Source organism: Cyclopterus lumpus, chromosome 23 (genome assembly GCF_009769545.1).
Source record: "Cyclopterus lumpus isolate fCycLum1 chromosome 23, fCycLum1.pri, whole genome shotgun sequence".
In the NCBI taxonomy this organism is placed as follows: Eukaryota; Metazoa; Chordata; class Actinopteri; order Perciformes; family Cyclopteridae; genus Cyclopterus; species Cyclopterus lumpus.
Genome location: NC_046988.1, coordinates 6,537,469 through 6,558,084, shown reverse-complemented (window position 1 = coordinate 6,558,084; position 20,616 = coordinate 6,537,469). Strand labels below are relative to the sequence as shown.

At 44.7% G+C, this 20,616-nt stretch overlaps 1 protein-coding gene across 1 annotated transcript; it reads left to right on the top strand.

Moving 5' to 3' along the window:
* The first annotated feature begins 110 nt into the window (after window positions 1–110).
* On the top strand, window positions 111–20,187 carry LOC117725934 (ubiquitin carboxyl-terminal hydrolase 15-like). The gene is given in 25 exon segments (XM_034525823.1): window positions 111–140; window positions 142–200; window positions 949–997; window positions 1,000–1,078; window positions 1,421–1,551; window positions 4,197–4,323; window positions 4,641–4,786; window positions 6,301–6,362; window positions 6,859–6,948; window positions 11,070–11,217; window positions 11,455–11,628; window positions 12,174–12,200; window positions 12,202–12,333; window positions 12,551–12,775; window positions 12,868–12,951; window positions 13,201–13,295; window positions 13,629–13,817; window positions 13,956–14,074; window positions 14,234–14,509; window positions 14,799–14,869; window positions 15,380–15,495; window positions 15,610–15,759; window positions 16,347–16,450; window positions 16,820–16,908; window positions 17,832–20,187. Coding segments are annotated over 25 exon segments (3,147 nt in total). The 3' UTR covers window positions 18,207–20,187.
* Window positions 20,188–20,616: the final 429 nt, after the last annotated feature.

Below are 20,616 nucleotides of genomic sequence, written 5' to 3'. Positions count from 1 at the left end.
TGCTGTACTGTCGGTGAGCTTGACGATTGGCTGAAACGGCCGTCCACGTCCACGTGCCCCGGTGACGCCCCGCACTTTCCCACCATGCAGCGGGTGATGTCTGAGGAAAGATGGCGGAAGGAGGAGCGGCAGATCTGGAGTACCCAGAGAGGAGAGGTCGCGGCGCTGTTGAAAACACAGCTGAAAAAGGGAGACACTTGGTGAGACTTGAGCTGGAACCTTTTCAAAGCTACCCCGTGGCCGCAGGCTGGCTCGGCCGAGGCTGTCAACGCCACGGAGGATAAGAAAGCGAGGTGGCGGGCCGTGTTGACAGTTAGCTTCGACTTAGCTACGCGAGCCTGTCAGCTTCATGTGTGTCCGCTCGGCATGCTAGCGGTGCTAACGCCAGACTGTCAATGAACGGCGGTAGTCGCCCCACATATCTTTTAACGTTAAATGCCGTATTCCGGTGTTCCGTCCGCTACTTCCGCATGATCATCTCGCTTTTTTGTCTCGTGACATAAACATCAATGAGGTTGCATTTGTTCATCTAATATAGTTAGCAGGCTAATAGCTAATTGGCTAGCCTACCGGAGCACTGTTAAGTGGTTCTCCAGCCAGTGGGTTCATCCGGCGACTTTCGGCAGGGCGGAGTCGGAAAAGAAGCACCTGTCAAAATCACAGAGCCAGCTGGCCAGGCATGCGGCAACCTGAACTCAAGTCGGCTGTTACAACTATCAATCTGTGTTATTTTAGCCATCGTCAAGTCATATTTATTGAGAGCGCTGACAGAAGGTGCTCCTCGCCTGCCGTAGTGTTTCTGGTATCACCTATTTAACCTGGAAAATAAGAAATGGTTACACCTCCAAAAGCTCGTTGTGGTGCCACTTTAACAATCTAGATCGATTATCAGCGTCCCATCTCGTTTTATCAGAGCTGAAATCATAATGCTGCTTTCCCTCTCTGTAGGTACCTGGTGGACAGTCACTGGTTCAAACAGTGGAAGAAATATGTGGGGATATGAACAGTTGGGACAAATACCAGATGGGTGACCAGAATGTCTACCCAGGACCAGTTGATAACTCCGGTCTTCTCAGAGGTAAGACAGACGAGTGCTTCACCTCCTTGGGCATTAATTCACAATGTGGAATTTATTGTAAAATACTGTGTGGCGTACCACGGACTGCCGGCCAGTATGGCTTTATAATTCTAGAAGTAGTAACAAAGAGTTCAGAGGAAAAGGGGAACAAAAACAACATTGTGGACAGACTTCCAGAGAGTAGCCTTTTTAGGGTGTTCCAGCATACCTTTTTTTCTTTTGTGTCGTTTGAGACATTCAGCGCAGGGACAACTGCTGTAAATGCCGCCCCACAATATGCTTTCCTCCCTCTGTCTGCTTGCTTGTTTCTCAACCTTTCTCTTATCCCGTCCTTACCTCTAGATGGGGATGTGCTGGCTATTAAGGAGCACCTCATCGATGAGCTTGACTACATCCTGGTCCCCACAGAGGGCTGGAATAAGCTCGTCAGCTGGTATGGATTAACAGAGAATCAGGAGCCAATTGCACGGAAGGTAAGGGTTCAGACATTAGCATAAGGCTATGAATAGATTTCAGGTTTGAGGATCTTACGCTCACTGCATTGAGACTATAACCAGTGGGGTATTACAACAGCAGCAAAGGCAACTTTCTGTTGTGCAGTTTCATGGTTGTGTTTAGTTATTGCCATGGTGTTGAGCTTGTGTCAGGATAAAACAGAGAAATTAGTGCGTTTATGGCCATTTGAGATCGGGATACCAGGCGTGCACCATACTTTTAAAATAAACTTGAGGTCTGTAAAATAGTTACTCAACATAGAATAATAAAAGCCGGCAAAAGGATACTAGGTAGCTGCTCATTATACGTCTTTAACTAAATGAATTGAAAAGACAGTCCGGCACAAAATTTGGTAAGGAATGAAATGCCTCAGGCTTGTGTGACCCTAAGAAATGTTGTAGTATATATATTTAATTAATTTCAGTCATAAGCTGCTGCTATTTATTTGAGGTTTAATCAAGTACTTTCACAACGGTAGAGTGGAACAAACTACTAAATGGCTTTGAGTGGTTACGTTATAATATAATAATAATTAATATATATATATATATATAATATTAATAATTAGAGGAATAATCCATTGATGGCGCCTACAACTTAACAGGACCCACAGTATCAAATCCCCGCTTCAACTCTTGCTAGTCATGGCATCATGGCTGCTAGAGGAGGTTTCTGTCCCCCCCCCCTTTCTCTATATCATTCTCTCTCTCGCCCCCCCCTACCATTGACCCTCCCATTTTGCCATGTATGTCGTGGGACGTATCGAGTGGCTGCAGGGTTTCTATTTTCAGGCGACGTTCTGGATGACTGAAAAGCTACATGGAGCGATCTGCGAGACACAACATGCAACAGGTTCATTATTGGTTTTCCTCTTCTTTTGAACTCCTCTGTCCTTTTTGGGGTTGCCATCTTGTGGTGCGGAAGGAACGCAAGTGTTGAAAAGGATTTAGTAGGATTGTAGTCTCAGGTTTGGCGCTACGTTTCCTTCCGTTGTCCTCCTCTGGTGCGATATGCCCACACCGGCAGAGTGGTGCTGCGTTCTTGTTTTTGATGTGCAGGAATGCAGGCTGAGGTCACACTGAGTGAGGCAGCGTGATAGCTTCTGAGAGGAGTGTAAGAGGCATACGCAGTATTGGAGGAAGGGGGATGGTGGGTGGGGTAAATGGTTTTGGCCCGGGTCTGATTTGACAAATTCTGCCGGAGTTTGGCGTTGAGTTGGGCTTTTGCGCCGTGTGTGTGTGTGTGTGTGTGTGTGTGTGTGTGTGTGTGTGTGTGTGTGTGTGGTGTGTGTGTGTGTGTGTGTGTGTGTGTGTGTGTGTGTGTGTGTGTGTGTGTGTGTGTGTGTGTGTGTGTGTGTGTGTGTGTGTGTGTGTGTGTGTGTGTGTGTGTGTGTGTGTGTGTGTGTGTGTGTGTGTGTGTGTGTGTGTGTGTGTGTGTGTGTGTGTGTGTGTGTGTGTGTGTGTGTGTGTGTGTGTGTGTGTGTGTGTGTGTGTGTGTGGCTCAGTGGGGAAATAAATAGGCTGGGACCCCTCAGCTGTTTCCACAGGCGCTTCTAATTTAGGCACTCTGACACTGCTCCTATCAGATGAGTGGCAACCAGATCAGCAGACTGTACTTTCTTAACCATGAGAAACAGAAGCTAGTACAAACCCCATATTTACCCAACACTTTTCATTGTTTGAGATCGCTAACAAATAATTATCAAGAGGCCATGTAAGAAGTGTACCTTGGACGTAGAGATTGCAAACTTACTAACTCCTATTTAAAGAATAAACAGCTCATGGGTATTGTTCAATTTTTCTTTTATGATTATCAGGAGGCTGCATTTTATAGAATTTCTGCAAATACTTGATATATATATGTATATGTATATGTATATATATATATATATATATATATATATATATATATATATATATATAATGTATATATGGTACAGTGTTCACCTAGGTTTACAGCTTCGGGGGGGTGGGCGACCGACCGACACAAATACAAACACCTATAGTTGGTGCTTTTGCCAACCTAAAAAAAAGTTGGAAAAGTTCATATTTAAAGACACTCGACAATTAAATGCAGTATATGAATTCTTTAACACTTTGGCTCGTTTCTGCACGGGGAACCCGCAGGAGAGCTACTCCGAGTACTACTTGCAGGAGAGCTACTTGTCCCATCTTCACCATGCAGATATATATATCGGTTTGCTTTCCACACGACATATTCAACGCTCTCTGACGGCTAGTGGGAGTGTGCTCACCTGTGTGCGCGCACGTGTCTGTGCGCATCGGGCCGGAACTCCGCTGCGCGCAATACCGAGAGCCGAGGAGAAGTGTTAACGCGACCATGTAGAGACAGAAATGCCGTAGATACGATCAATAACATACGGCCGTTTAGTTTAATAAAAGAACAAATACCTGTTATTTAGGAACGGGAACCGTAAATTACTTTTGTTGTAATCTGGTGCTATAGAGAAAATTACAGGGGGGCGGAGGGGGATTTCAGAGGGGCGGGCCACCACCCTGAAATAACGGTAGGGGAAACACTGTGGTACATAGATATTTAGTTCATCATGGTTTCATTCAGATGATGTGGACAGTTATTCATATTTTTTTTCTCTCTTCCCCAGGTGGTAGAACAGGGTATGTTTGTGAAGCACTGCAAGGTGGAGGTGTACCTGACAGAGCTGAAGCTCTGTGAAGACAGCAACATGGACAATGTGATCACCAGACGCTTCAGTAAAGCCGACACAATAGGTAGGCCTGAGTCACCGAGTCACTTTGAACTGCCAAGAGTTCAAAGTGTACTTGCACCCCGCCTGATTCCATATTTTTTTACTTGGATTTCCACCGTTTACATTTCCCCTTGTGTTTTGATTAAGGTCACTTTGAAAACAACCGTCATGATGACACACACACTAATAAGACGTTCTCTAGTAGTAATACAGCAAATGTTCCCCTTTTGTAGTTTACCAAGAGTTAATGTATCTTTTCATTCTGCAAGTGAAGGTAACCAATAGTCTTTCCAACAGTTTTTCTCTCTTTTTCTTCTTAATATTCACACTTTGCTGCAGACATGATAGAGAAGGAGATGAGGAAGCTGTTCACCGTCCCTGATGAGAAGGAGACCAGGCTGTGGAACAGGTACATGAGCAACACCTTTGAGCCTCTCAACAAACCAGACAGCACCATTCAAGATGCCGGCCTCTACCAAGGACAGGTAGGGACTATTTCTAATTTGAATAGTTTGAATGGCTCTGCGGGATTAATTTCCGCGAGTCAACAAGAAAATAAATCGTATGTATATGACAAAATCAATGCAGAGCTGTCCAAATATGGCTTGCTATGTTGACGGTTATTATTCCTGAGCTCAGTGAAATGTGCTCTAATTTCAATCGCCCTTTTCAGATAGCTTGTCCCTATGTGTGCTCTCTGCCAGTAGTCAGCCCTTTGACGCTTTAGAAAACCCTTTTTTCTGCTTTGTTTGAATCCTGTGTCCAACAGATGGCAAACTAATCTCAGTGCAACGTTCTTAAATACCTTCTATGCTCAATTCTCTTCAATTTTTTACTGTCCTCCCAGTTTATATTGTGGCCAATGCATGTTAGGTACCAAGAAACCTTGACACAGGGTTGTTATGCTGCATTCACAACAAAAGCGTTGCCAATATTCACAGCCATCCACCATGGAAGAAATAACCACTATTTCTGCTTTATACTTGTTGTGGAAATCCCACAAACGTCGGAACATCAAACGCCCTCGTGTTTGGGTTCTTAACATCACCCGTAGGCTCTGTGAATTTCACCGACTACGTCTGGATAACTGCCGCTTCCAGCGCTTCTAGTGTAGCAGCAGCCATGTTAGATTCACCAACGGCACGACGTCAGTGATGACGGGCGGAGCATCTCAACGCTGATTGGCTTTCGCAACTCGGCGTCGGGCGAATTTTTCTCCAAAGTTTCAATATTTCCACTTTTTCGTGTCTGTGCATTGACTAAGAACGCAGCATTAGAGTAACAAATGCAATGCAATTTAAAATCTATGGTGATGGCAGAATCCGATTTATAAGAAAAATCACATGAAGTAACCCCGTCTTGAATTTCACTTGAAAAGTCTCTCTCACGTTAGCACAATGTGGTACGACCGTCCTGTAATGAGTTGGTTACAACTTCAAAACCCGCAACATCTGTTCGTCGGCCACCACGCCAGGCAATCAACCTCTTATGTTAAGCCTCTTAACTGTGCACGCATGTCCTGGCATCCCCCCGGCAGTCGTCTAGAACAGACACCGTCTCTGTACAAGCCCGGATTAATTTAGACACCTGGCCACAACGAGCCGCTGGGCTTCAGACCGCGTGGCTTTCCTGTTCACCACCGGCAGATGTTCCAGAGGATTGTTGAGCCTCGGACAAATCGTCACCATGGGACAGTCCGGCTCCCTGTCTTTTTGAAAGCAGTAACTTGTTGGTTCTGCTAGTAGCCTTTAGCAAGTCACTGGTGGTTCTTCACAGTGTGCGTGTCATAATGTCGTCTTTTTTAATTTTTTAACCTTGTTGGAAATTCTGATTTAAAATGTGAGGTCTTTGGTCGAAATCTGAATAGCCGATGAATTGTAATAAGATGAAATCAGCCTTTTTAGCTCCGAATAAAGATGTCATCTTGTGTTTCACAGTACAGGATGCAAATACGTAAGCGTTTGGTGTCTTTAAACTTTCCCTCTGCCGTCTCCCACAGATTCTCGTAATAGAGCAGAAGAGTGAGGATGGCTCATGGCCCCGAGGCTCCACGGCACCCAAGTGAGTGAACGGTGCATCACCTGGCTTGTATTTCTTTGTTGACTGAAGGGAAATGTAGCCACATAAATAGAATGCAATTATCACGCGGTATTCAAACACTTTATCGGTAGATCGCACATGTGTGGTGTATTATTGAGCTGCTAGAGATGTTTTACTTGGTCAGTTTGAAGGGGGAAAAAAAGTAATATGATGTTGCACAGCTCCAGAAAGCTTTGTCTTGGAAGCGTTCTAAAACACCTTTCAATAGCTGCCTCTTTGGAAATTTGAAAATGTAATTGTTACAACCTTTTTAAAAATGGTTTCCCTGCGATGTCACCACAGCACCTTATCATCTTCAAAACTTTCCTGTCTACCACTTTTGCCTGAACTTTTGTTGCTCACATATCCCTCTTATTTGTTTGAGTTCATCTCCGTTTTATTGACACTCGCACACCTTTCTGGAACAACTCCTTATTTTCTCTACTCTAACTCATGATATATTCTTTATCTTTTGAAGGTCATCTGGTGCTTCCAATCTCTCTGCTTTGCCAAAGATCTCGCCTTCATCTCTCACAAACAATCATAACAGCAGCTTCAACAGCAGGAAGTAAGGCTTATTAGTGGGTTGAGTAGCTCAGGCGTGGATTTTGGTTGCCACAGACAGAGATGGAGTCTGAAGTGTTGCTCAGCACAAACCTTCACATTAACACCGCCCGAAAATATCTTGCAAATTGGCTTCCCGGAGAAATTCCTCCAGAAATTTGTGCAGAAATGAAGTTTCCTCAGTTTGATCTATTTTGACTTTTTCTTTCTCTGCTTCGCTCAGTTTGCACTCATCCATAACTCATCATACTAACCGATCGGCTTTCAGTATGAAGTTTGGTGAATTTAGTTTTGCACAGGTCTATCTCTGCCTGTGGTTCGGGTCTTAAAGCCATCTTGTGATGATTCAGCTGTAAAAGCTGAAGGTAGGGAGGGAAGGGGCGTGGGGGCTTACGAGGGATTGATCTTGTTTTCTTCTTTTTTTTCTCCTGCGACAGCAGTGCTCTCTGTAAATGGCCCTCCGGTGTCTCTTGGTGCCTTACTCAGCATTTAGTCTTGCTAGTTGATCGTTTGCATCTGATTTGCTACCTGACTGATTGATGGCTCCGGCTAGAGCTGCATGATTATGGCTAATGCGGTAATTATTTTACCCATTAATGTGTGTTACAAGGTCTTGATTTCACCTTTACTGTGTTGTACACCACTTGATCCAAAATATTGTTCAAATGATAGAATATGAGCAATGTACAGCATTTGGGGCTCAAAGACGAGCCTGAGACACGCTTGGTACAGAACATTTACATTTTTTATTTGACATAACACCAAGGCATATCCAGATAAATGAATTGCTTTCATATTCAAATTTAGAAGGGTTTTTCCTAAGTCTGATCCATTCTACTTTGCTTATTGCGGTATTTTATTTTAAAGTTGGCCTATGTGAGATTTCTCCTTCTTAGTTCCGACTGACTTTAACTGTGTTCGGGAAACAAAACCATTCCCCCTCATTTGCCAATGCAGAAGGCACCAGCAAAAGGAATGCAGGGTTGTCCGGAAATACACAAGCCGCGTATTTCTACAGTTGCCCTTGCGACTGCATCAATGAAAGATGAACTAATTGTTGCCATGATAGCTTTACAGAGTTGTAAATGTCTGTTTTGTGCACCCGTGTTCTAATGGTTCTGTCACTCAAACTAGATGAAACAGTCCTTGATCCTAATTCATATCTCAGCAAAAAGCCCACAAACAATGCATTTTTCAGACTGAAATTAGCCGCACTCTTCTTTAGTATGTAATTACAACTTTCAAGTAATAAAATATCTGCACTTTGCTGCATTTCGGGGGCATCTGCCAGCGGGAAGCTTTGCAATGTTTTGGTTATCTTTAAAAAAACCATTTATCTTAAACCAAACATGATGCTTTCGGTTCTTCTTCGACCTTTTTCAAATGTGGCCCCCTCCAGATTTTACTGCCCACATCCTCATCTTTACTTTCGTCTTGGTTTGGAAACTGCCGCAGCACATTAGGAGACCACGTGAAGTGTGCGGTTAATCATTCAAAAAGAAGATCACAGTATGAGCTTAATCATGCAGCTCAGGTAGAAGCCTACCTTTTCTGAAGCTTTACGTTTCTTAACCAACTTAAAAAAAGAGGCAGAGGTGAAGCAAGTATGCCTCAGAAACAACTCCAATATCAATCAGTCAGTCTAGATTTCTCGCTGTGCCAAAATGAATTGCTTCCTTTTCAACTTTCCGTATCCGTTTTCTGAAGATGCCCATTCCTGTTTGGTGTGGCCCAGATTGCGGTTTGTTGCTAAAGCACTGGGATCCAGAGGCTCCAGCAGCCCTCTGGCAGAGAGCACTGCTCGACTGGGTGGAGCTTTTGCCTGTGCTGTCTAGGTAGACTTTACTGTCCCCTCCTTCCACCTTGTGTGTGGTGTGCGTGTGCGAGATAAACACTCTGATACTGTTGGAAAGCTGAAATAACAGCCACAGACAAATTTCAACATTGAAAAATGAAGCAGGGTGAGCTACACACGCTAGCTGAAAAGAAAAGCTCCCCAATTATTTTCCAGTCCAATACTTTTGCCTTGTACTTTCCATTTGCGAGTGTAGTTGCACATTATCATTTCACAGCTCTGCATTATATTGTTTGATAGCAGTGGCATGTTTCCCTGTGCAGAGTGGGTGACTTGGGGAAATTGGATCTTCACTCCCAGCAGTCCTTGTGTCCCTGATTCACTGTAGTGCCAGAGCTGTCGTTTCCTCTGAATTATGCATGGGGCCTCTTCTTCTTTTTCCTTTTTTCCTCTCATATGAAGCATTACGCAAAAAACACCATGATTTTACGGTTTTGGCCTTGTCGGTGTAGCCTCAGTAGCGTTGCTCTGTAAGAGCAGTAAGTTTCAGCGTCTCTTTCTCTTTCTGTGTGTGTGTGTGTGTGTTACCTCCCCTTTCCCCTGAGCTCATTGCGATGCACACGTTCTGCAGTCTAAGTGACCTTCAGAATACATTTCATGTGCTCCCCTCATCGCCTGCCTTCACACACTCGCATCCCGGCCCTTCCTTCAGAGTTTTCTCAGCTTATTTATTTAGACCCTCCCTTTTTAGGAAGCTTTCATGCAGACAGCCATGGCATATTAAAGAGGATGAAAGAGGGAGTGTGTGTTTGAGGGATTATAACAATGTCACAGGGTGTAATTTCAACAGGGAGAGGCAGTGGAAATGAGAGCACAAGTTGTGTGTTAGTGTGTCGAGATGAGAGGGATGGCAATATAATGTGTGTAAGAAAAGGGGGTAAATGGTGGCATGGTGGCATGAGTGGATGTGTTAATGTGTGTGTGTATATGTGTGTTTGAGAGAGAGATACTAAAGAGGCAGGCCTGTGAATAATGCAGCCTCAGCTGAATGCAGCGGATCAGCTGCTCCCTCCATCCCCATCTAATTGCTCTTCTGTCCCCCCCCATCCCCATGCTTTCTGCCCCTCCCCTATTTTCTCTCTCTCTCTCTCTCTCTCTCTCTCTCTCTCTCTCTCTCTCTCTCTCTCTCTCTCTCTCTCTCTCTCTCTCTCTCTCTCTCTCTCTCTCTCTCTCTCTCTCTCTCTCTCTCTCTCTCTCTCTCTCTCTCTCTCTCTCCGCGCGCCTCTAGCTTCGGTAGCAGTAGTCTTGAGCATCCTTGCTGATGCTGCTATAAATATCTGCTGGTAGCTACAGAGTTGCAGAGAGAGCAGGCAGGAAAGGACAGCACAGGACAGGTGGAAGAGATCTGAGGCAAAGAGGATAACGAGATGACAAGCAGCCAAGCTCGAAAAAGAAGAAGGGAGGAGAGGAGAGGAGCTGCTTAGTTAGCTCTAAGGAAGAGTGCATGTTTTTGTGTGTTAATGCTTCCTATGATTTGATTATTGGCCTGGTCGGACTTGGAAGTCAAATTCTAGGCTTAAACTTGGTTCGGACTATATTCTAACAGCTACTGCAGCTGCACTGGGTTGAGCTGAGTTAACATTCGGACCCAATAGTGGAGACTGGAGCTGGACTTTCCGACGCGGCCCTTTAAATACCAGGCTTTGAATGCGCCGGACCTGAACCGAGCCCAACCAGAACTACATCCAGGCTGTTGGTCGTTCAGTTTAGTGCGGACATGCGGGCCGGCATGGGCCGGGGCGGGGCTGAGATGTCATGCTCCTCTGTTGCTGGTGGTGCCTGAGGCCAGAGGCGGTGGAGCTGGACAGCAGGAGGGTGGATCACCGCGTGCTGAACTGCGAGGCCAGTGCCTCCACCGCCATCACAGCTGTTTCCCTTGACCAGTGGGCGCCAAAAACAACCAACACTGCCTTGCAGCCCTCCCAGAGGTCTGCTGATTGCTGCAGTTGGGGAGGCCTAGCTTTAACACTCGGATTGCCTAGGAAGCCTGAGAAAGTGTTTTTTTTTTTTTTTCGTAGGTCTGAATTGTAGTTTCTTTTGTCAAAGAGGAAGTAGTGGACACTTAAGCTCCATATTTGCCTGTTGGTATTTTGTATGTCTTGTTGAGTGTGTTAACAGCTTCATCTCATTTAGCTTAACATAGATGTAGCATCATTACATTTATGTGTGCAGTAGGATGTTCGTGCCCTCTTCTTTACTTGTAGCAGTTTAACAAACCCCATTCAACCCTGTATACTGTGCCTGTTTGCTTTTGTATGTTTATTGCACAGTGTGAAGAATTCAAGCTATAGTCTACCGTCCTACCACCCCTACAGCAACAGCTATGACTACTCAGACCAGAGCAGGCAGAGTGAGCGCTCGGGCCTCTGTGGACTCTCCAACCTGGGCAACACCTGCTTCATGAACTCTGCTGTGCAGGTAAACGCATACTACGCAGGAAGTATGGGAAGTTATTCTAACTCTTCCTAAGTTTGTTCATGAAGTCTGAAAGAACCAAGGCCTGTGGTGCCTCCACATCAAAGGATAACACTGTTTTTTTCTTTTCTTGTCACCATTCTGTAGATGTAAAATAGAAAAGAAAAGTGATTACATGGTAGTTCAGAATGCAGATCTTGCGAAGAGCCTAAATCCTAATTATTGTCCTCTCCTCCTCAGTGTTTAAGCAATATCCTTCCTCTGACGGAGTACTTCCTCAAAGACAAGTTCACAGACGAGATGAATGAAGACAACCCGCTGGGCATGAAGGGGGAGATCGCCAAAGCCTACGCCGAGCTGATCAAGCAGCTGTGGTCGGGCAAATTCAGCTATGTCACCCCAAGGCCTTTCAAGGTGACTACCTGGGAAAACCTGAGTAGAAAACATTGTCAAATGTTCTTGTAGTTTTGTATATTGGGGTTACAATCTAAGCAGTGCACTGCTTATACATTTTGGAAAGGAGAGTAAAAAATCATCATGTCACCCACAGTAAGGCAGTTGGAGTAACCATATGTATCATTGCTACTCTGAAAGATACAAAGTAGGAACAAGTAGGAAATGACCAGAACAAGAATGGCCTAACACACCAGTGTAAAAGCCTGGTGAGTGAAGGGTCTTAAAGCTCAGGTACAACCAGTTTCAGTCCTCAAATTTAAAAAAAAATAACCATGTTGATATGATTAGTTTGTTTGAAGGCTTTCGTCGAAATGTGAGGGTAAAATCGATGTCTGGTGATAAAGTTCTAAACTAAAACCGATAGCCAAGAAAGTATGTCAAGTAATTGTGAGAATAGAATGTAATCTGTCTATGTTGGGCAGAAAATATCCTAGTTTGTTTTTTTTCTTCTGTTTTTGTGCCCTTTTTTTTGTTATTTTCTTTTCGTGTCTTCCATCCTGCAGACCCAGGTGGGCCGCTTTGCCCCACAGTTTTTCGGGCTACCAGCAGCAGGACTCTCAGGAGCTGCTGGCCTTTCTCCTGGACGGCCTTCACGAAGACTTGAACCGCATCAGGAAGAAGCCCTACATCCAGCTAAAGGATGCTAACAGCAGGCCTGACAAGGTGAGATATAAAAGGCTTTGTAAATGTCTTAAACTGTCTCCCCATCTTAAAGTATACGTAGCTGGCAAACATTTTGGATTGATTGATATATTGTTCAAGCAATCAGTTATTCTCTGCTGGAGAACGACCTTCTGAATAATATTGTGTTTTTTGTTTTTACAATTTTATATTTTACACACTTTTATATTGCTAGTTTATGTTTTGCTGTTCATCCCAGGTGGTGGCGGAGGAGGCGTGGGAGAACCACATCAAGAGAAATGACTCCATCATTGTGGACATCTTCCACGGCCTTTTCAAGTCCACCCTGGTGTGTCCTGTGTGCTCCAAGGTCTCTGTGACCTTTGATCCTTTCTGCTACTTGACCCTGCCCCTGCCCATGAAGAAGGAGCGGACACTGGAGGTCTACCTGGTCAGACTGGACCCCCTGGCCAAACCCACACAGGTAACGCGTGTTGTCTGGCCTGGAAAGCAGCGGAACGGCACCGAGTGTTGTACCCTGGAATCACGATTTTGTGTGATGCGTTTCCTTTTCAGTACAAGCTGACTGTGCCGAAAGTGGGCTACATCTCTGACCTGTGTACCTCCCTCTCCAACCTGTCTGAGGTGCCTGCTGAGAAGGTATAAACATCACAGTCTGCTCTGCTCAGCAATGATGCCGACATCTCGGCAGACAGCATCGACCAAATTAATGCATTCCGTTTTCCACTGTCCCTCCTCACCCAGCTTCAGCAGATAGTGGGGAGATGTGTCCAACATATTTAGCCTGCTCTACCAGTGTACTAAATATCATTAAGAATTGGTTCATATGTCGGTTCAATCTGCTGACATCTCGAAGAGCCTTCTGACTGCGTTTCCCTTATTTCCCAGATGATTGTAACTGACATCTACAACCACCGTTTCCATCGGATCTTCGCCACCAACGAGAACCTCAGCAGCATCATGGAGAGAGATGATATCTATGTGTGAGTGTCGTTATCTAAAGTTTTAAATGCCATCTGAATTCTAAGTGATTTTAGGTTTCTGGGCTGTGTTTGCCACATTGTAAACCAATTTCCGGCTTAAATCACAGTGTAATTTGACAGGTTCAGCCTTTCGTCTGTTTTATCGAACCGCATCATTCATTGGTTTAAAGGCATACTAGTACAACTCTGTACATCCACTGTTTTTGGACTTTCTTTGCTGAAGGTTTTGCGGCTTCGCAGATTTAAAGCGTAGGATTTCAGTTATGATTTCACTTTGCCACTAACATGGAGCATATTCACTGACTTCAAAACGGACCACACTTGTCTGTGCAGATTTGAGTTGGCGGTGAACCGGGTGGAGGACACGGACCATGTGGTGATCCCGGTGCACCTGAGGGAGAAGTACAAACAGTCGGGCTACAACCACACCAGCACGCCGCTGTTCGGACAGCCCTTCCTCCTCGCCGTGCCCAGAACCCTCACTGAAGACAAACTCTACAACATGCTGCTCCTGCGCCTCTGGTGCGTCCATGCGTCTCTGTGTTTGATCGCCGGGTCATTGTTGAACGTTGACATTGTTGGCCTATTGCTTCTCGACTTTGATGGCCGCTTGTCTCCAAGCCACTTTGGCTGTAAATAGAACTGGTTTTGTGTTTGCAGCCGCTTTGTGCGATCTTTAGTGGTGGAGGAGGAAGAGGATTGTGAAGAGACACAGCCGTCCAAACAACACGCTGTCAACGGTAACGGCACTAATGGACTGCTGGAGGAGGGGTCGCCGAGTGAGTGCACAGCCACCCCCACACTCAGACGTGTTCTAGTCGGATACTTTAACTGTAACAGTTTTGGCTTTTCCAAATGACTCTTTGTGCCGCATAGCATTTGATATTGAAAGTCATTGCTCTTTAGAAGCTTTTAAAATCCTTTGTGTCCTCCCTCAGGCGAGATGGAGACGGATGAGCAGGACGACGAGTCCAGTCAGGATCAGGAGCTGCCCTCTGAGAACGACAACAGCCAGTCTGAGGACTCTGTGGACAACGAACTGGAGAACGGTGTGGTTGGCCCACAGAACTCCACCAAAGGCCAGCAGACGGCAGGGCTCAACAGACAGAGGCTTTTCACATTCCAGTTCAATAACATGGAAAAGACGGACTTCTCCCTCATCAAGGAGGACACCAGGCAGATCCGCTTTGACGAGGGCCACCTCCGACTCAGTGGTAGGAACTGGGGGAATAAATCCTCACATTATATCCGCTAATTAAAAACAAAAAACAAAAATCGATTCAGACTCGTCATCTCGGATCCGTTCATTACAGAAGTTATTTATCGAGGGTCATTGGAACTTCGTATTCACATTTTCAAATGGTGGAGCACAGAAAATTAAATGAACCCTTTTGTAAAAAGCAAGATAAATGACCGTGTGGAAGAAATAACAGACTGATTGACGGTAGTCAAAATAAACGATGACTCATCTAATTTGCGTATCTACGTTCTTTCTTTTGACAGACCGCTCTTATCTCTCGTTGGACTGGGAACCAGAGATGAAGAAGAAGTACTTTGATGAGACTGTCGTCGAGGTAAAGCCAACATCGGGGGACAATTCTCTGATACAGAGATCCAGTATTAATACAGCTGAGCAGCTGGTGCACTTTCTTTTAGTATCCGCGATATGCCGTGTAGAACAAGTGCAGTGCGCCATGCTGTGACAAAATATGGCAATGTGACCCAGCCAGGAGCAGCAGGAAGTCTCGTTCTTGTAATAAAAAAAAGCCACTGCTGCTCATTACAAGATGAGCCGTTTGTTGCTAAAATTAAACTGTTCCTCCTTACGATTTTAATAACATGAATTTAATAACTACAGTATTTTCTTTTTATACATGCACCAAACTTGTTTCTTGAAAGTGCATTAAAATGAAGCCGTTTTACCGAAGACACTTTATTAGTCCATATTTTAACTTGTACTAACTTTAACTATGTCCATTCAGTGAGACACAAGGCGACGATTAGAAAAGTTGTCTGACATATCTGTGTGTGTGTGTGTGTGTGTGTGTGTGTGTGTGTGTGTGTGTGTGTGTGACTGGGAGCAGGACTTTGACAAGCACGAGAGCATGGAGTACAAGCCTCACAAGAAGGCTTTCTTCAAGCTGAAAGACTGCATTGAACTGTTCACCACGAAGGAGAAACTGGGAGCGGAGGACCCATGGTGAGAAACGCCGCACATTGGAAACGCGTCACAGACGAGGAGCCGGCGGCGCCTCTCGCCTCCCCGAGTGCTGCGACACGTTCGGTCAACTGCATTGTGCGTCCTGTCCCGTAGGTACTGTCCAAACTGTAAGCAGCACCAACAGGCCACTAAGAAGCTGGACCTGTGGTCTCTGCCGCCGGTGCTGGTGGTCCATCTGAAACGCTTCTCCTACAGTCGATACATGAGGGATAAGCTGGACTCCCTTGTTGATTTTCCACTCAGGTACAAACTCACTCTCTCACACACCCAGAAGGCTATAGATCACTGCAGCAGAACAATGTATCCATTGTTTCTGTTTTACTTCATCCACAGTACATGCAGACCACATACAATTGTTTTTTAAATATAAATCCGACAAAAAAAAAGACACAATAAAATACGATAAAAATAAATAAAAGTATTTAATGTTTACCCATTTTGTCAGTATTTGGAGTTGTGATGCATAATGACAGAAATGACAGATTGCTGATTGATTTTGAATTTGCAGGTTAAGATATTAGATCCCCTTGCCAGTCAAAATATAATTTAATTTTTTTATTGAGAAACCACACAGCAAACAACATCTTAACAGTAGTTGTTTGTCCCAAATGTACTCACCGGTGTGACGTCTGCTGCTGCTAGCACTGCAATGTTTTTCCATTTAGTTAAAGCTAAATAGGGTTTCAGTTCCTTTAAGTACCCTGAAATACCTCAGAGACCTTTATGATGGTGTGGTACTACTGTATACTGCATTTCCTCCGACACAACGTCAAATAATGAATTTCCACTAATGACCACTTATGGTACACAATGTGATGTGTTTCCTGCAGAGACCTGGACATGTCTGAGTTCCTGATCAACCCCAACTCCGGGCCCTGTCACTATGACCTCATTGCTGTGTCCAACCACTATGGCGGGATGGGTGGAGGCCACTGTAAGACACACCACACACATTCGCAGAGCAATGTCCCGACAGCATTATCAAGAACAGCGCTGCTATGCAAATATATTATTCATCACATGCCTGATGATGTAAACATGAGTCATAACTAGTGTTGGAGCTTTGTTTCACCACGAGTTTGCCTTCAAGGCTTCTTGACCTACATTCTGTAGAGTTTTGCCATTCTGTCAAGAAACCGTGGCATCAACGTCCTGATTGATGCTTTTCGGATTGAATATGCACCAGCTGTCAGTACATGACTCGGTACCCTTACCAAAGTGCTTCATAATAATAATAAAAGCATTGTAAGAGTAAAAGCCGTGTGATACCATGTTCTTGTCTTTTGATTTCCGTCCTGCTCAGACATGGCGTACGGCAAGAACAAAGACGACGGGAAGTGGTACAACTTTGATGACAGCAGCGTGTCTCCCGTCAACGAAGATCAAATAGTGGTGAGTGTCCTCATTGGCAGAAGCCAGGCAACCGCACTACTGTATATTTACTCATCAAAGTATGGTTAATTGCTGTACTTATGTTGTCACGAATTGGATTCATTATTAAATTGTGGATTTGTCAAAGACATCCTAATGTGCTGATGTGCGCAGAAAAAAAAAAAGCACTAATAAGGACCGGAGGACCATTATTTTTCTGGAGTTGTGTGTATTTTGTTGCTCTTACTGCTCTTGGACAGTTATTGATGTACAGTAATTGGTACATTTAAACAACTCTGTGATTCAGATGGGAGAGCTCACAATCCAACAATGTGAAGTCTCATTAAGATGTGTTGACAGCGAGAGGGGTTGGGGGGGTTGAGAAGGTTTGTAAAGGTCTTTTCCAACTCACTGACGATTGGGCTAGTTAATTAGTTTGTCACAGCTGATGCTTTTTAATCACTTGGAAGTAACAAACACCTTCTGCTATTTGGAAAATGTGTTGAGTCCATACAGTCATGGAGGAACATAGTGAAACATGCGGTATGTTTGACTCTCATTCATTTACTGAAATGATTGTAAGATATATAAACATGTGTATAAACATACAAGGTGAAAACCTCTGTAATGAAAAGACCAAAGCTGACCGGCTCCATTTGTTTCATATTTTGTCTCAAATCCTTCAGCTTTTCCTCAACATGTTATAATTCAGATGACGTTCCCACAGCAGGTTTGCCTTGGCCCTTGCAGTCGACTGTAATTAATTCAGCATCCTGTTGACTCGTTATCAAAGAATTAAAAAATTGCATCGTCATGGTTTTTGGAAGTAGATCGTGGAACTTCAAGAGTTGACACAGGTTAAAAAGGGGAATTGTACATAAAACAGCAGTGAGGTTTTTGTGTGTGGTTAGCTCATGTTGTTCGCTGTTTTTCTCTTTTTCTAGTCCAAAGCCGGCTACGTGCTGTTCTACCAGCGCCAGGACACGGTGAAAGGCACTGGCTACTTTGCTCTCGACCGCGAGGAGGAAGAGGACGAGGAGGACGAGGAGGACGAGGAGGAAGGTGAAGTTGGGGAGAATGGCGATGAGAGGCAGGAGAGAAACACCCCCTCATCCGCTCAAGGGGCCTCTTGTTCCGCCTCGTCTGCCGCAGCCGCCGCAGCCACTCCGAGTGACGAGGAGGACCTGAACGAGAACCGCCGCCGAAAGAACGACAATGAGCAGGCCGAGGAGGAGGAGGAGGAGCAGGAGCAGGAGCAGCAGCAGGAGCAGCAGGAGGAGCAGGCGCCCAATCGAAATGTCACCATGAAAACCAACTGAGGCGATCGAGGACACAAATACATGGAGAGAGAGACGAGGATCTTTCCATCCAAAGCCATATGGACACACAGCATGGCAGCGGACGCCAGCGGGCGCCACCGGTCCCACCCAGCGGCTCGGACTCGGACGCTCGACAGGCCGAGCCACGGCGGGGGTGGCGGCTGTCAGGTCGGGGGGAGCTGCCGCGGTACGCAACTCTTAAGAAATCAGGGCCCTTGTCTGTGGTTGGATCACTGTGTGTGTGTGTGTGTGTGTGTGTGTGTGTGTGTGTATAAAGTGTGTGTGTCGCCACGTCCATTTGTTTAGGGTTTGCTCACCTGCTCTCTGTAAAAGAGTCACTGAAAGACATTGGAGGCGAATGGAGAGGCGTTGCGCTCTCAATCGCCTCCCTTTTGCTTTTTGCGTTTCTTGTTTTTTTTTAATATATATAATTATGATTTTTTTTTTTTAGAGCAATGCATTATTGGAATATCATTTTATTATCATAGACTGTGTACATATTTTAAACAATGAATTATATCGGGTTTTCATGATGCGCTGAAACCTTTTGAACTTGCACAATCACCAATCACCAACCATCCACCTTTTTTTGTTTTTATGTATTATTGCCAGACATACTGCAATTGTGTACCATAACCGTTGTCTCTCAGAGGGCTTTCTCACGTAACGGGCTTCAGGAAGCAGTGAGACGCGTGTACAGTCTAGACTTCACGTAGAGAAGTTATGCTCGTAGTTGGTTTTATACAGTGTCGAACAGCCAAACTGTCTTAGCTTTGTGCTGCTGCTGCTACTGCTGTAATCTTGCATTTTTAGACAGATTATTAGTATATCGGCATGAACTTTAGTGATTTAAGGTCCCGCTTTTGCCGTCTCTCTCTGGTCTTCTCTGTTGATAATGTGTACTTCTGGAAACCTGAACAAATTAAGCAGGATTTTGAAGTTATCCAGTTAACTTTGCAAAAAAGAAATAGCTAAACAGATTCTAACTTTGCACATTTTATCTGCAAAAATGACTAAGTAGAATATATTTCACTCTGTCTTAATAAACTCAACATAATTTGCAGGGATTGCAACGAATATCTGTTTAAAAGTTAGCTAGCCGACTCTTAAATCCTCCGCCACAAATCTCATCAACTCTCCCTCGAGTTAACAGGTAAAGGCTCTACCACGACTCTCTCTCTCTCTCTCTCTCTCTCTCTGCTCTTCATCTCTCTCGGCTCTTCATCTTCGAGGCACTGTGAGATTAGGAACATCGGTGATTTTCGCTGGCATCAGATGGATCATCTCTTGTTTCGAATCACCTCGGCCTTAACTCTTAATCTCAGACCGGTCGCCTTTTTTTCTTTGCACATAACTAATCTCGCCCTCTTTCTCGCACGGCCACCAACACGCGTGCACGAATGTCCGTCTCGTTTGTCTGCTCGTTAACATCGCAGCCATGTCATCTCGCCACAAGAGGGCCAGAATGTATGTTGAATGGTATGAACACTGACCAGATGTATGTGGTTTTTATTTTTATCTTTATAGGGCCAGGTTTTTTTTATTTTTTATGGCTCCATATTTTGGTTTGGTTGAATGTGATGGTAAAGGGTTGTTTGCCTTTGGTATTAGCTGTATGGGGGGGGGGGGGTAAGATGCTGCTTTGTGGTCCTGAGCTTCCTGGTAGGGACAAAAGTGAAAGGTGTGGTGAGTCTGCCTAAAGGGCCCATCAGCTTTTGGGATCATGATACAGTGAACATATTTTGTGGCAGATTGTTGCAGGATATTCCTCCATCAATGTGACTCATGATGAAACTATTCTCCATGGTGGAGTGCTATGTTTTTCTTTTTCTACCCGTTCTGCCATTGTAAACAGCATTAGCGTCCGTGTCAGAATATTCAATGTGTACGAAGCCTTTATACGAGCGTCTCTGCTTCGACTTCAGCCGGCTTGGTTGCCTCAGCGCTGCCTCGCCTTTTGCCCCCCCCCCCCCCCCCCCCCCCCCCCATCCTGACTGAGATGTGATTGCGACTATAGGCTTATACAATACTGTACATAAGAGTTCACTCTGTGAGTGCACATTTGATAAAGTTTATTTATTTATATGTAAGCCTTTAACAATAAACAAACAATATATTTAAAACCTTGGCGAGACCTGAGTTGTCTGGCGGGAGATGTGGCTTGAGTCCACTTGTACACACTAGTTGGCAAGGTTTTGCTGTGCTCTTGGCAGGGAGGAAATATTTTTCAAAAAAAAAAAAAAAGAAAAGGATGGTTTTGGGACTTTTTTTTGTAAAAACAAAAAAAAAATAATAATCCAGACATCCTTGCATGAAAACATAACGAAGGGGTTCCAGGTTTGGCTGCACTTGAGTTCACTTGAGTTTACATTTGAAATGTGCATGTGTATTTATACACAATCTTCAATAA